The 16221-nt window shown below is 41.6% G+C and overlaps 3 protein-coding genes across 8 annotated transcripts; 1 reads left to right on the top strand and 2 right to left on the bottom strand.

Annotated features, from left to right (window-relative positions):
• Positions 1 to 193: 193 nt before the first annotated feature.
• LOC130537719 (coiled-coil domain-containing protein 113-like) lies at positions 194 to 1186 on the bottom strand. Its single transcript, XM_057054725.1, has one exon. It carries the CDS (start codon positions 1184 to 1186, stop codon positions 194 to 196), a length of 993 nt encoding a protein of 330 aa, XP_056910705.1.
• A 2796-nt stretch (positions 1187 to 3982) lies between these two features.
• Positions 3983 to 7257, top strand: rnft1 (ring finger protein, transmembrane 1). Its single transcript, XM_057054229.1, has 9 exons — positions 3983 to 4164; positions 4691 to 5115; positions 5199 to 5275; positions 5354 to 5454; positions 5661 to 5814; positions 5909 to 6067; positions 6140 to 6205; positions 6296 to 6397; positions 6480 to 7257. Exons 1-9 carry the CDS (start codon positions 4139 to 4141, stop codon positions 6612 to 6614), a joined length of 1245 nt encoding a protein of 414 aa, XP_056910209.1. The 5' UTR covers positions 3983 to 4138; the 3' UTR covers positions 6615 to 7257.
• Positions 7258 to 7653: 396 nt separating this feature from the next.
• Positions 7654 to 15999, bottom strand: rps6kb1a (ribosomal protein S6 kinase b, polypeptide 1a). 6 transcript variants are annotated; one of them, XM_057054223.1, is made up of 15 exons: positions 15559 to 15999; positions 14630 to 14673; positions 14318 to 14438; positions 14079 to 14147; positions 13377 to 13524; positions 13216 to 13273; positions 12629 to 12729; positions 11397 to 11487; positions 11186 to 11276; positions 10974 to 11081; positions 10828 to 10890; positions 10644 to 10721; positions 10448 to 10555; positions 9774 to 9886; positions 7654 to 9365 (listed from the first exon to the last, which is right to left on the bottom strand). In XM_057054223.1, exons 1-15 carry the CDS (start codon positions 15625 to 15627, stop codon positions 9098 to 9100), a joined length of 1530 nt encoding a protein of 509 aa, XP_056910203.1. In that variant the 5' UTR covers positions 15628 to 15999; the 3' UTR covers positions 7654 to 9097. The 6 variants fall into 6 exon arrangements, with proteins under 6 accessions (XP_056910203.1, XP_056910207.1, XP_056910206.1 ...); XM_057054227.1 differs by having other exon boundaries at positions 14318 to 14416; positions 15559 to 15997; XM_057054226.1 differs by having other exon boundaries at positions 14318 to 14403; positions 15559 to 15997.
• Between the last annotated feature and the right edge of the window lie 222 nt (positions 16000 to 16221).

Genomic DNA, 16221 nt, shown 5'->3' with positions numbered 1-16221 from the left:
TGAAAAACAATTTGATTCAGAACAAAATCAGAATTGGTTTCCTGTTACACGGCAACATATAACGATCAAAGACTTGCTTTCATCTTTCTCTTTATTTAATCATATGCTCTGGCAACTTGTAGCTTTAGTGGATGTTGGCATCTCCCAGGTATGGCCCTCCCTCAGTAACTGGCTGTTCTGGACTCGTACCAGTCTATAAAATCATCTGAGCAATCTTGACCTTCCTCTCCCAAATTCGAATATCCTGCTGCAGCTTCTTGTATCTCCTCCTGGCTTCTAAGTACTCCTTTACCTCAGGGACCTCATAATTTTCCATCTGAGAGCGCAGGCGTCGGTTCAGATTTTCTGCCTTCAAACGTCCTTTTTCCGCCTGTTGAATGTCATTCTCAGTTTTTACCAGAAATTCCGCCCTCTTTTTAAGCCTTTTGCAAACCTTTGTGTGTTCAGCTGTCACACCCTTCTGTTTCTCTTTATGTACAGTGATGACATGCTGCGTTTTTACATAGTCACCTAGAAGTTCCCCCAGGGGCTTTTCTCTTTTCTGCTTACTCCACCCTTGGAAAAGGACAGATTTTTCATAATAGATTTTAAGATTTTCTTTTTTCTGTTGAAAATCATGCTTAAGCTTATTCTTGAGGCCTTTTAAAACACTGTTCTTTATAGACAACATTTCAATTTTAGTGGTCTTGGACTTGTCAACAATGTACAGGAGCAACTTCTCAGGTTCTTTCATCTCCAGCCTTTTCTCATTCGCGCGTCTGAGCAGTTTTTGCTCAAATTCCTTCTTCCCTTTCCTGATTTCTTCAAGACACAACTTTGCTTCTTCCAGGGCGGACACATAGTGATCCCAGGTTTTCATATTTCTTTCTCTGAGTTGCTCCAGATCTTTTTGTGCCTCTTTTATTGCCGTCTCTGATACATAAAGTTTTTGCTCAATGGTCAGCTCACGAGACTGGGATATTGAGCGGATGCTAGAACCCTTTTTAAGTTTATCGTTCCGTTGGGGGTCTACACTGAACTTCTGGTTCTGTTTATCACTATGGATGATGAACTGCTCAAACATCTCATTCTCTGCTAAGAGTGCTTCATTAAAACCTCTCAGTTCTTCCACTTGTTGGTGGAGCTGAATCCTTTGGTTTTCATCGTCTGTTGAGTCACCTGATGATACCAATTGTGGCTCTGACATTTTCCTGAATGTGCACAATAGTTTTATTTAGTGATTCGACACGTTTGCTAAACACTATTTTCACCTCCAATAAATTAAATCAATATTTGTCTAAAGATCCTTTGATCCTTTGATGTTTGTGAACTTTTCATGCAATCCTATGAAGCACCCAAGCACATTTTTATGTTTTTGGCTTTTATTTTCTTTGCATATTGTTGAACAGCTACACATTTTTAAACACTGTCAATATTTGTCATTATTTTTAATTTTAGTCTGTTGTTGACATGACAACTGCAATTATAGGGTTAAAGACCATAAGAACAAAAATTGGCTCATTGAAACCCATTCAAATCACTATTTTGATCCTGACCAAAACAAAGTTAGAAAACATGCATCTTCTAATATCTCCACTTCATTTGATCTCTGAGGGCTTTAAATGGGAGCACTGGGATGTTTCCTTCCAATCCACAGTTTATACAAACGGCAAATGAACACTGTTTTTTTTCCATGCATGACTGCACATGTACATATCAACACTGCATAACTGTATGACCAAATGTATAGACACACAGCTAATTGGTAATTGTACAAAAAATCAATTTTGATTGTATAAGACGCTATATAAATAAAGATTGATTTGATTTGATTTGATTTGTGGTGGTTTGACTATTACGTCACACCAAGAAGGCTGTGGGTTCCATTCCTTTAGAAGCCTGTCTGTGGTGAGTTGGTATGCTCTCTCCATGTCTGGGTTTCACCATCGAAAAGCCTACAGGTTTGGTCGATTGCCCCCATTTCCAGGTTGTTGCTGTTAGGGCTGACTGGTCGGGGGCTCAAAGCCATTAAATGCCCCACAGCGATTTTTTAGTCACATTTTTGTTGTCTAAAATAAGTGGGACAGAACTATAGACTTGCTTGTGCAGTCTTTGCATGTAAAGCAAGTTTAGTAAAATGAATTATGTTCTTTAAGTAAAAGGAATTGCTTTCTTTATATTTGAATAAAATGAATTTAATGAGTAATTAAATGTGGAACCCAGAAAAGACTAGAAATGCAAATAAACAAATGATAAAGGTGAATTCAGATTCTCTTTGAAACTAATGTCAGAGGCATGTTGACACTGAAATGACTTTTTGAATAAAGAAATAGTGCTGTTTATCTGAAACCAACATATTTTTGGATCCATTTTGTTCAGTTCAACTTTACAACGTTACAAAATACCCATAAAGATGTAAGCAACAGTCTCATGTGTGTCATCAATATGGGAGAAAGGACGTCCTCTTGCACTAAAATGCTGCAGTTCGGATCCCTTTAAAAAAAATTGCATTATTTTGATATTCTGAGCATCAGTTACAAAAGTCCAGGCAAGAAGTGATAAATACATCACAGACTATTCACCTAATCTCGTGAGTGAGTCAATGCATTGTGTGTTGTGTGAGTTTGCACATTGCCCCTCATATTTTTATAGTTTATTTATAGTATTGTGTGACGACCCTGGCTGTGTTTTCCCTGCCTGCCTCTCTGTTGTCTCCTCCCTTCTGCAGGCAGTGGGTGGGCCAAGTGCTGCTAAGTGGCGATCCAGCTCACCTGGACTGATTAGCTGTGAGGGCTGTAAATGCTCCACAGTCTTGGCAGTCAGTCTCTTGCTTGGTTCCCTCCTGGTCTGCTTCGGTGTTCTGGTTTGGTTTGTTTTTTTTGCATGCACCACCTTTATACACTGCATGTTCCCTCATGCCAACACTTGCATTCATTACTGACCTTACAGACTTTCCACAGCTTGTTGTTCCTTTTGGTTGAAGAGAATTCCTATCAATAAATTCCTTTTTCTAAAATCTGTTACGCGTGTTCTCCCTAATTTGTCTGAGCCCTGAGATGGTTCATGACAATTGTGTGTGCAGTGTCTGTATTGTGCATCTGGTATTTATTATGGCTGGGCGATTACTGGGGGTATTTGGCATAATCTGAACTGTGATGGCAACTGTGGTGAGGAAGATATGGAAAACAGTCCAAAGTCAGGAAGATGAGTGGGGGGAAAAAAAGTAGTGTACTGATGATTGAGAAAGAAATATGTGCTAAAACATGTGACAGAGGAATTTAAACTGATAATGAAATTCAAAATAGGACAAGAGAAATCACAGATGAGATCTGGCCATGCACACTTTTTATGGTACAGAAGCATGAAATGGGAAATTGTGGAACGTGTTCTGTTTCATTGTCCAAGATATCAGAGACAGAGATTCACACTCAAAGAAAAGCTTAAAACAAAAAAGGATACCATGTAAATTAATAGTTATTGAGGAGAAATTCAGAATTTAGGATGAATTTAGAAGGAACAGGCTTAGTAGTAGGATTTAGACACTCCAGTCCAGAATATAGCGGCCATACACCTACAAGATGTTTGCCAACTGCCGTAAAAAGAAAGAAGGGTCACCAAAAAAACCAAAACAAACTTGATTTAGTTTACTTTTACTTAATATGCATGTAACCAAGCTGCGACCAGCCTGTGACTTATTTTTCTGTTAAAACAATAATATTCTCAGGGTCTGGAAACAATCATAAATTATAATGATGCCCCGATTTGGAAAATAAAGATGTTAATTTATGAGTAACATGACTGACTTCGCACAGAGAACACACACTCACTGTTTTTTTCTTCAATTATTACTAACAAAATTTTCATCGTTATAAATTCAAATTCACCCCTCAAAACAAATAAGATAAAATAAGATTCCTACAATTTTCAGCATTTGTCAAACGCTTTGTAGCAATAGCCGCTAGGTGGCGCCCGCGCATGCAGTGCTTATTTATTCCCCTTTGCTGCACGAAGAGAAACGCTGAGGAATTTTACGACATCTACTGTCGTAAAGAAGATCCTCTTATAGCTTAGACTTAATGCCCACATTTTGTTTAAACTAAACTTTCTGTTTCTTTTTGGCATCTTCGATGCTCTATTAGATGGGGACTGGAAGCTTAACATGAAACTGCGGGTGCAAAATGAGAGGTGAGCGGAAGCTTTTCCAGCCAATGGGCTAGCTTATTGAAAACATTCGTTAGCTGCAATTGCTAACGTTAGCTCGGGCCAATTCTGTCATATAGTGATGAGTGTAGTCTGTCAGTCTGAATATATATGACCGCCCAGTATGAATATATGTCAATCCCCGGAATACTCATTCGCCTAATGTACAATTATCCCTCAAAAACATTTAATCGACTTCCGGGTCGAGATGGTAAAGAAAACGCTAACAGTCGATCCCAACCTCTCCTGACTGTCATAAACCAAGTTTATGTAAACAGGCTTTCGCTCACTAACTTTGTTCATTTCTCGATGTGTGTAGCACAGAATCACTTAACATTGATTTGAAAATAGCTCTTTTTTGTTCATGTTAAACGTATCGCTGTATTTTTTTTAATGTCCTGTCATTTGGATGAACAGCAAGATGCAGCCTCTCTGCATGAGTGTTTGTCATATTCTGAACTCCACCCTGAGTCTCATGTTCAATCTTATTGTGTTTTTTTTATTCCAAAAGAACACTGAAACCAAGGGAGACTCCTGCTGTGATGCAGCCTAATCTAAATGAGCTGGGTGCTCATGCAGGCAGCGGTTTGACCCTAACTCTGCAGCCGGAGCTCATAACAAGGGTTCCAGTCCCTGTTGCTGCTGCTGACAGCAAGGACACACGGGTGCACATGAACAGTAGGGAGGCTAGTGGGGGCTCCTCATCCAGGAGGTGCAGAGTTAACTCCCACAGCCATTCCCGTTCTCAGCCACAAGGGCGCAGTCAGGCACAGCCCCGCTCCAGTTCGGAGACAGAGATTGACCCCCCTGAGGCTGATTTGGAGTCGGAACCCAGCAGCTCATTTTCTGAGCTTCGTTGTCTCATCCGCTGGCTCCAAAAGAGTTTTCCTTTTCTCATCATATTGTGTGCTAAACTGGTAATTCAGCATGCGCTTGGTGAGTACATATTAAGCAAAGCCAGGTGCATTCATGAGGAACAAAGAAAAAAAACTGTATGAATCTGTGCTTATTTTCCTCAGGATTGGCTGTTGGGGTTGGCTTGTACACAACTTTTCTATATGTGAATAAAAGCATTCAAACTCAAGTTTTTCTTCAGGTAAGTGGAAGCCATATTTATTATCACTTGGGTGTGTGCTGTGCCCTAAACCCTGGGCGTGCCTGTGTGCCCCGTCAGGATCGTCACTCAAGGCTGCAGTGTATCTGGCTGCTGCTGTTCATGGGCTTCTCCAGCCTTCTGCTTTACTACACCTTCTACACTGAGACACTCTACAATTGGTAAGTGTCTGTTTTAAACTCTCATTATTAGCCAGATACAGGCTTGATTGTTTTTAGAATTTCTTGAAATTTATCAATGATTGTGGGCCTCAGTCCACTATGGTTCATGTCATCTAGTGACCTATGTGGGATGGAATAATCTAAATGTGCTCATGAATATTCCTATAATTCCTAATTAAAATTAATATTTCATCTCAATTTTCCAGCCTCATTTTCCTCAGCCCAACCATTGAGCCACTGGGTTTCTGGGAGGTTCTGTGGGCTGTCGGGATTACCAATCTCATAATAAAGTTCCTCTTTATGGGGATTAAGTGCCTTATTCTGCTGCTGCCATTTTCACTGGTCACCTACAGGGTCCAGGTGAGAGTGTTGGATTTCTCTGCTGCAGACTACTCATTGAAATTATGTCTTTTTTGTAATTTCTTTTCTTTCATTTTTCATTTGGTGTCTCCAGGGACGATGTCTGATGCTGACAGAAGAGTTGGGTCAGGTCCACCAGGCCATGGCTCCAGTTTCGGTGTGGTTCCGCTACCTGGTGACGTACCAAGAAGTTGACGGCACCCCTGGACTTACACTGGGGATCCTTCTAGCATTACTCTACCTCATAATGAAGGTGGGTTTAGTGAAAACAATAAGTGAGGGGTGTTTGCATGAATGGTTCTTGACCTTTCTGCCTCTTTTCTAGCTCTTGGGATTCTACAGTCAGTGGACATCTCTTCTGAAAACCATGGGGATCTTCCTAAAAGGAGAGGTGAGTGCTCAGCAGTGTAATTTTGGATGATAGAGTTTCCCAGTGAGTGTGCGGGGATGATAAGGAGGTTGCTTTGTGGTTGTGTCGCAGCATACAGGCTCAGCAGCCACTAGGAGTCAGTGCAGTGAAGCGGGAGACGTGTGTCCCATCTGCCAGGGAGAATACAGAGAGCCACGAGCTCTCCTCTGCCAGGTAAACCTACAGAGGTGTTATCACAACAGATAGTGTATGTTTTCTGTATCAAAGCCAGCTGACATCGTTTTCTGCTGTGCAGCACATATTCTGTGATGAGTGCATCGCTCTGTGGTTCAACCAGGAGAAGAGCTGCCCTCTTTGCCGCACTGTGATCACGCAGAAAGTCTACAAATGGAGAGATGGAGCCACATCCTCACACCTACAGATATATTGATTCACTGTATTATCGACATTAGCTTGTATTTAATGTGATTTTTGGTTGTTTTCTGTGACCCTATTGACTCCTTCAGACTGATTCAGTTTCCAGCAGCACATTTGGGTGTGACTCAGATGGCATGGATCCTGTTAGAGCTTTCGTTTTCATTCTTGTGTTGTGTTGCTTTTATCTCACCTTCAATTTTAATATTAACTTTCCTCGTTTGACAGCCAGTTGGGCTTAATTTTTCAGGCTGTAAATGTAACAGAATTATATTCAATGAGATTCCATGCTTGGCATGCAAGATGAATTACAGCCAGCGTTTCCATGTGTAGAGCAGAGCTGCATGAACTCTGAATGCTCTGATGCTCCACACACTGTTGAGGCCTGGTGACCAGCCAGCTGTGTCGGAGCTATATGACCTTCAGGCTCAACAGTTCCAGTGATGGACAAACACTTTAGCTTTTGCCTCAAAGTGGCAAGAGGTTGTCCCCCCAACTGAGCTTGAGAGATTTCCAAAATTTATTTTTCTACAAAGCTGATCTAAGATTGTTTTTGTTGAAACCAAAGACTGGGAAAGACTCCTATTTTAGTATGTACAAAAACATTTGTTACACTGAGATCATTGTGTGACCTGAATAAAATTCTATATGCATTTTAATGTGGTTAGTGTGCAGCAAAATGTATGTTTATGTCTTTGAAAATTTGAATCATTCTAAAGTTTCATATGCTACAGCTTTAGTTGCTCCACCACTTAGAAATTAGACTTGACTTCATTATGTGTGTGACACAAAATTTCCTAAATTGCCTCAAACTCGGGAATCTCCAGAATGAAGCAGAATGGGAAATCAGCAGTAATCTCTTGAGAAAAGGCCGTTCTCATGTTTACACCCAGGAACAGCTCCATTCAGCAGAAATGCAAGGTTGCGTTTCCAACGCAGAGGCTCCAAACTGACAAACACGGATTTCTGGAGTAAAATGATGCTGCGTAAACACCGGACGCTTCCATCAGTCTTCAATTATGGAATGAAAAACAGAACTAAGTCTGAGGTCACCATGACGCTTTGACATAATCCTTTTTCCATGTTTATTATGAAAATAAGATCAAATAAAAGGATCACATATTCTGCTGCCTTAGCTAAATAATACTACATAATAAATACATTGTTTGCATAGTGAGGATGATGCGCTAAAAACATAATGGCACATAAATTAAAAAAATTACAGTAACAAGTTAAAGAAAAAGGATTTAAAAACCAAAAGATGCCCATTATAAAACGTGTTAAAGTATGACCAAAAGAAAAAAATGAGCTATACGCAACAATGATCCCAGTAACAGCGTTATCCAGCTTTATCCAATTTAAACATCCTTATGGACACCTACACACAGCATCAATGTGAACACAAAGTATGGTCAAATATGAGGTTTGAGGAGAACACTAATAGAATAAAAAAATAAAACATCACATTTTGATTGTTGGGGTTGCTTGCAACCCTGAAAAAATAAAATCATTTGGTTCACTGACAGTGATTTTGGTCAATCCCTTAAATACAAAGTAGACTTCCTTTACATCTGTCACTCAATTTAAATAACCCATGTAAACCAGCATAATGACATGTTTAGTTCTACAATGAGACATCCCTCATTCACGTTATCAAGCCTGTAGCTGCACAAACATCCCAAATATAAGCATAAATGGGTCTGTACCTCCCTAAAACCTAACTGTTGATGTAAACACAAAAAACACAAGGAAAGCACCAAAACATGACCGCTGTGGTCACCAAAGTCAGCAAGGAATGCCTGAACAGATGAGTTCAGAATAACGCTGCAGAAATGAGAGCGTGAGTGAAGTGACACACGAGGAGGCCGTTAGAGTCCATTTACATTCAATCCAAACACAATTAACAGTGCTTCTGCACACATCTGCCTCCCAAAAACCTTCCAGGACAAGTAAAGCGGTGCCAGCATTCACCAGCAGTTCTGCTAGTGATGCCGTCAGCTACCATTTCATTTTAAAATTGGTCTTTTTATAGCTCAACGTGACCACAAATGCACTCTCCAGTGTAGAAGGCAATGTGTTGTTTCCTAAAACAGAAATGAAGCACATACCTGCGTTTATAATGGAATTACTATCTAATAATTGTTGACACTAGAGTGTTAAATATAAAACATAGGTCCACCCTCAGTTCATGGAGTGCCGTCAACAACAAACAGAACAAAGTGATATTTTTCAAGGTTAAACCTAAAAAAAGCACCAGTGAAGATAATGCCAATCGAGGAGACTGCCCCCCCCAGATTCTCTGCATGGGTTGAGTAGTCCAGACCAACCAAGACCAAGAGGAGGCAAGGCCCTGCTGGAAAAGCTGGTAATCAGCATTGAAAGTGTCAGTCAATATTTAAAAGATCTACAATCTAGCTCTGTGAAACTAAATAATAAAAAGGCTGGAAATGCTGAAGGCAGGAACTTGATGAGTCCTAATGTCCGCGGAGAAGCCGAGCGTCATAAATTCATTCTCAGATGTTCTGGCCTCTTGGAGTTCATGGGGTAGACGTGCTTTTTGTACGGCGCAGTGCTGATGCCTGGAGGGTGCTTGATGGGAAGTGGTGCCGAGGCCTCGGAGGGGGTGGTGCCGCTGCTGCTCGTGTCCATTTGCTCAACGGTTGACACCTCCATGGGCTGTTCCACAGAGCACGGGGGTAGATGGGATGGGCAGGTGGTCAGTGCGGGCCCTCGGAGCCAACAGTCCCCCCCGACAAACTTCACAGGACTGTGGAAGGAGGACGGGACATTTATCATTCTGAGCTAACCTCATGGTTAGAAGGTTGACGATGTCGCCTCTTCGCTGTAACAACTGCTGTATCCCTGACATCAGACGACCATGCTGAAACAATCCCATTTCTAAGCAGTGTCCAGCCTGAAGGGGCCATTAACAGTTATTAAAAACACTACTTTGGGTATTTTTGCATCTTTACAAATTTTGCTAAGTCAATTTAATGCACCCTCACAATTTCAGTTTTTGTAAATCCCGTTTACTAGTACTGGAGAGACACGAGATGATGTCATGCAGATATAAAGGATTTACTGTTTCAATGGGTTTATGTAAGCCAAACTAGATCCAGCACAGGCTTCTGTTTCCCATCTGTCCGGAACAAAACCAAAATCAACATATCATTACCTCACAGGTGTTCTTGGGCTCCCAGGGAACTTCCGCAGTGAGCGAACTTTTGGCTCAAAAGAGAACTTCTCTTTGACATTTTCAAGCACAGACGGGGCTACGTAGGTGAAACCCTGGGGAAGCATTGGGGGACAGAGAAGGAAGCTTCCAAAAACAAGCCACAGCTGATGATGAGCAATGAAATGCTGAGTAAACCAAAACATGCAATGTGGTCAACAGTAATCGAAGCTTCCAGGAACAGAAATGAGACTAAACCAGATGGGATTCATTACTGAATTCTCGTAAGAACTACTTGTCAGGAGGAAATAACAACATTACACCAAGAGCTGAGGGGTGTACAATGAAGGCAGATTAGAGGGTTAGTGGGATATGACGAGTTTGAACTTTTCGCCGACACAAACGTGGCCATTTAACCCGACTTTGACTGCCATGGCAACCTATTCCGAACACATAACCTGAACCAGAGAGGAGGAGGACACGCCCTGAGGGTAGGACTGAAATGAGAACTTTCTTAAATAACTCTGATTATACATCATTAAATAAACACGTAGTCTCACAATTCACCCAACTGACACACTATAAATGAAGTGGAACTGAACTCAAACCCAAAACTGCAACCTTACACACTTAGCGTGAAGATGGAACCTCTAATGATACAACAGGGACATCGTTACCAGGAAGACTTGGTTGGCACTTTCGCTGAGCATGGAGTCGTCAGGGCTATCCACTGGAGTCTGGCTCGTGAACTTGGAGTCAAACTGACTGGCGTCATCGGCCGATTGCTGCCAAAACAAGTGGGTTAGTGAATCACCTGGCAAGTAAGGTCCCAGAGGAAGCTGCTGTGTACAAGAAATACATTTAAAGAATTACCAGAAAAGGCTTAAATGGAGGCTCGACTTTGTGAGCAAGGAGGTCATCCCAGTTTATGTGCCGGAAGAATGGGTGGGCCTTGGAAACAGAACATTGGTTTGATGACAGCTGAATGATGACCTAAAATCACTGACGGAATAACAGGCAATGGACTCGTGACTTTAGCATTCATTAAGGTATCGACCTGAACTTCAGCAGCATCTCCTGGACCGGCCCCCAGTCGCAGTGAGGCGTTTCTCTTTAGCAGCTTTCAAAAATAGAGAAAAAAAATCTGATCAATCACTCATTACTACTTCAGTTCAACGGTTCACAGTGGCTGGTTCAGGCTACCTTTTTCAGAAGGTCCCTGGCTTCTTGTGTGAGGTATGGAGGGAGGCTGAGTTTGCATTTCAGGATTTTGTCAATGGTCTTCTTGCGGTTTTCCCCGGTGAACGGAGGCTACGATAAAGCAGAAACAAGACTCGCTAAACTGTAGAAATGCTTCCAACCAAAACATTTTAAACGTGTAATGCAGTGAAACAGAAGTTCGAGTGAATACATACCGCTCCTGTCAGCATGTCATACATGAGAGCTCCCAAACTCCACCAGTCCACTGCTCGGTTATGTCCACTCCGCATCAGGATCTCTGGAGCCCTGGGGGAAACCGGTAAAGACATCATCTAGTGGATCTCCTTCATCACTGAGGAGGTGTGTTTGGTGAGAGCAGCAATAACAGCGACTCTCCCATAAAGGGGCAGGATTTTTGGCACATACATGTATTCAATGGTGCCGCAGAAGGTGTGAGTGACAGTTCCATCATGGATGGACTCTTTGCATAGACCAAAGTCTGTTAACTTCACATGTCCTAAAAAGGAGAGAAGGGAAAGAGAAAAGACACTGATGAAGCTAAATAAATATATGACAATTTTACTGACTAACAGAAAGAAAAAACAATGAATGGTACGTAATTACACCTTACACCTCACCAGCCCAATAGACCGCTCCGCTCTCAGAATTCTGGTCTACTTGTGGTTCCCAGAGTCTCTAGGGGTAGAATGGGGGGCCGAGCATTTAGCTACCAGGCCCCCCTGCTATGGAACCAGCTCCCTGTCCAGGTACGGGAGCCTGACTCCATCGCTACTTTTAAGATCAGACTCAAAACCTTCCTCTTTGAAAAAGCTTATTGTTACTAATTCTGTAGTTCCAGTTACTATCATAGACAGACAAATTATCATACTTAGGGGGGCGTCTAATTGTTAGGTTACATCTTAGTTATGCTGTTATAGGCCAAGGCTGCCGGGGTCCAGAAACATGATCACCTGACAGGCCTCTGTCACCCCACTGGGTCATGGTTTCCTCTCCTCCTCCTCCTCATTAAGTAAACTGGTTATGCTGATTCTTTTGTAGTTTTTCTGCTTCTCTCCCCCCCCTTCTGTATTCATTTACAGGTATCGCCGCCTTCGGAGCTGCATGATGACCTCCGGCCCCGCTGACCCACTCGGCCGGCGGCTTGCATAAATAGTGTATTTTTGTATGTGTTTCTGTGCTCTGCGCCCGTCATCTCCTCTCCTCTCCTCTCCATTCTCTCCTCTCCTCTCTCTCTACCCCCCATCAGCAGGAGGGTCCCCCTACATGAGCCTGGTCCTGCTCAAGGTTTCTTCCTGTTAAAGGGGAGTTTTTCCTTGCCACTGTTGCTTGTCTGGGGTCAGGCCCTGGGATTCTGGAAAGCGCCTTGAAACAATTTTGATTGTAAAAGACGCTCTATAAATAAAGATTGTTTTGATTTGATTTGAATTAACTTCTATATTTGATATTCATATTTCCTCTCTCACTTTACTTTTCATATTTTCTGACGTTTCCCACTGCGGGATCAATATTAGGTTTATTTTATCTTAATAACAGTCGCAGTGTATCAGTCATTAGTCTTTGTTCAATACAGTTTCAGGTTTTGTCCCAACAAATGCTGTGTAACAAAAGACAGGGGACATTCAAACACACATTATTACCAATGTTGTTCAGCATGATGTTCTCAGGCTTCAGGTCTCGGTAGATGATGCCTTTCTGGTGCAGGTGACCCAGTGCCATTGAGATCTCAGCCAGATAAAAACTAGCAACAGTTAAAAAAAGAAAAGAAAAGCAAGCTCAAAGTCCTGTAGTCAACAAGATTTTCCCCTGCTTCTCTGATAGTGGCATTTGGAATCTTACTGGCCCTTATTTGTTTCAGCAGTTTAGTTCAGGTAGTCAGCATGTACATCTCCAGGCTGTGTTTAGAAAACACAACAGCACCCAAAAATACTCGACTGTTCTAAGCACCACTGCGATTTTGAATTTCTTCTTCTAGAATAAGATAAGCACTGGGACTCAATCATGGGCTGAACAAAATAATCCTCAGCACTGTACATTAGCTTTCAATGTTACTAACTCGGAATCGGGACATCATGCTCAGGTAACAATAACGGACACTTTCTTTATTTCTTTCTTATTTTATCAAACCTACTTTAATGGGAACACTTTTGAGATTTTTGTCCAAAAAAATAAAAAAACCCACATCAACATATAAATTACTGTCACATCAATAATTCAGTAAACTCACCATGCTGTGTCCTCCATGAAGATGCCCTCTCGTTCCAGCTGCATGAACAGCTCTCCACCTGTACTCACATATCAATTATCATTTGACTTAATTGATTAGTAAAAACCAAATTTGAAGAACCTGATTGTGCAAGAATGTAGCATTGCCATTGGATATCTCACCGCTCAAATACTCCAGGATAAGATACAACTTTCCACCTGTCTGAAAGGCATAGATGAGGTCCACTATGAAGGGATGCTTCACCTCCTCCAGAATGTTCCTCTCAGCTTTGGTGTGTGCTGTGTCCTTGGCATTACGCACAATCATGGCCTGGCAGGATTCAGAAGAACTTAATGGGTACATTTTTCAACAGCAGCTTCAGAAGCACTCAGTGAAGCAGGACACCAGGATGGGAGCGACAGTCCTTTCCATGAAGACAATAAACACTCAGACCACAAGACTTGGGGAACATGAGCTGGCTCTGTCAGGCAGATCCAGACAGCACGTCTTTGCTAGCTGCAGAAAAGGTCAAGCCCAACAGAACCAGCAGGTCTGAGGTTTCATGCCGAAGAAAAGCTCAAACTATCATTTTTGGTGGTCAACCCACAGTTTCTGGCTTCATAACTGAATTTAGCTGTATGGCCTCACAAGAGACACACAGTGACCGTCAGCAAATGTGAAACTCGACACACAGTTAAACTGCGGCGGGCAGCCGCAAGTTTGCTTTGTTGGCTTTCCAAGATATTACATGCAACAGATGGGGTTATACAAAAACACAACCATCAGTTCTCATGTGCGTCTAAAACACTGAATAAGCAAAAATATGTCAATACATCAAACCTTAATATTTAAACCATTAGACAAATAATTGCACATTGACTCACCTTTTTCAAAACTTTCATTGCAAATATCTTCCCAGATGTGGCACCTGATACCTTCCTAACCTGAAACACCTGCAGAAATTGTAGGTCCATTTAATTTAATGACATTTAAAAGTTACGGCCCAACTGTTTTTATTCAAATATACATTATTGAACCACTCTGTTCAAAGATGGGTGCATTATAACTCATGGATGGCAGAGAATTAAATCCACTTTGAGTTTATTATGGGTGAGAATTTTACCTTCCCATAGCCGCCTTTCCCCAAAACCTTTAACAGCTCAAAGCATTCGGGCCTGATCTGCTCTTTTCCTTTGTTCACGCTGTTCTCTGAAATTTCAAACTTCTCACAATCATCCATGTTACTGGCAAAACAAAATAAACCATGAAGAATATTAGATATAAAAATGCATCCATTCCAGATCATTTGTACCATAGTCAGAACAAAGTTTCACAATATTAGAACATGGAGCGCAGAGCTTGATGGCATCTGATGCTCAGTGTGTCTGCATTTATGCTAAAAGACACTGAAAATAATACTTTACCTTATACTTACAATTCAAAACTGCCACACTGGTCCATATATTCATTAAGTTGGCCCTAAAAATGGGGGGGAGAGAGACGCGGTAGAACGTTAAAAACTGCGCATGCGCGGTTATCATTCTGTAAAGATTCGCTAACTTTTAAGCATACGAGTTTTGACAAAGTTTGTTGTGTTTTAAATACTTTTTTCAACAGTCGTAAGTTTAAGCGGGTCTTGGTCAAGTCTACATTTATAATAGTGATCAGAAAACAAAACTCCGCTGTTTTAATATCGCTGCGGGGGGTTCAGAAGGTTAGAAAGCGCTCATATGTTGACGGTGGCTGATATTTAATTTATCTCTCGGTCCTTTCTATGACAGTTCGTTTATATCAGACCTAAGAGCAGTTTAATTAATATTTCAGTTTGTTTGAGGAATATGAGAGGAAAGTCGACACAGATTGATACCGCTATCAGACATGTAGCCCATCGGGGATAACTTCCGGTGGATGCGGGCTATTTTGGCGAGATTTAACGTTCGGTTTCTGTCCATTTTCCAGGATATTTTGAGAGAAGAGCACCCTCACCGGTGCGGAGCGTGTTTATCTAGGCGAGGGCATCTTTAATGGTTGTCGATTCAACTGTGATCAGATTAACCCGCGAACGAATCTCTGATCCGCTTTCAGCGTTTCTGGTTGTTACGAGCGCCACGAAGCTCCGGGGGTCGAAATAGTTTATCAGACTTTTGCGCAACATTCCGAATGGAGACAAGATGTTTTCATTCACTTAAATACAATGAGATGCTTGTTTAAAACGTAGTGTCCAATTCCGCGGGAATGGTGTGGAAGGAGCTGTCCGATATTGGATGCCGCATCCCTTATAGCGACACAGGCCTTTAAGTGAACTGAAGCGCGTGCTACCGGGCTAAGCGCGCCTACATTAGCCCGGCGCTAGCTTAAACTCACCCCGTCATCTAGGTCGTCGTCAGAGACGTTCTCCGGTTGATCCAAATCGATGTCGAAAATTCCAGCCATGGCCGACGCACCTCAGTCAATGTTTGGTCAGAAAACACAACTCCGCTTTCCCGCTTTATGGGCGATCCATCCTCACTAAGCCGGGGAAACACAGCCAGCATGGGCTAACGCCGGAGCTAACCACAACAACACGGTGGGGAGAAGCCTCTAGTGTCGGCCAGCGGCATCTTCTCACTCTGACCCTGGCTGGAGAAAGAAGTCATCAAGTAATCATTGTAAAAGAGCAACGGGATTTAAAACATTTACAATAAAAAAAATCTCTTTTTGGAGTTACAAATCTGGAAAACTGCTCCTACACCAGAAAACTAAGTCAGACAGAAGACGTGGCGTTAAATAAACATCTACCTATTTAAATGTCGGATGACAGGCCAACTTAATGTTTAAGAAAAAAGGTTTTTATTTCAACCTTGAACTTAATTTTTATTGAGATACAGTTTTGTTGTACATTTAAGTATAAATTTGATCAATCCAATGCATTTTAATTGAATAGTTTTTAAAAAATATATATATATTTAAGTGCTGTTGTAATGTTTAAAATATGTTTCTAATGTTTGAAGTAGCTGACAATATTAATAAAAAATATATAGTTTTACG

This window comes from Takifugu flavidus, chromosome 14 (assembly GCF_003711565.1).
Source record: "Takifugu flavidus isolate HTHZ2018 chromosome 14, ASM371156v2, whole genome shotgun sequence".
NCBI lineage: Eukaryota > Metazoa > Chordata > Actinopteri > Tetraodontiformes > Tetraodontidae > Takifugu > Takifugu flavidus.
Note: the sequence above shows the minus strand (reverse complement) of the source record. Positions and strands in the feature narration are given on the sequence as shown.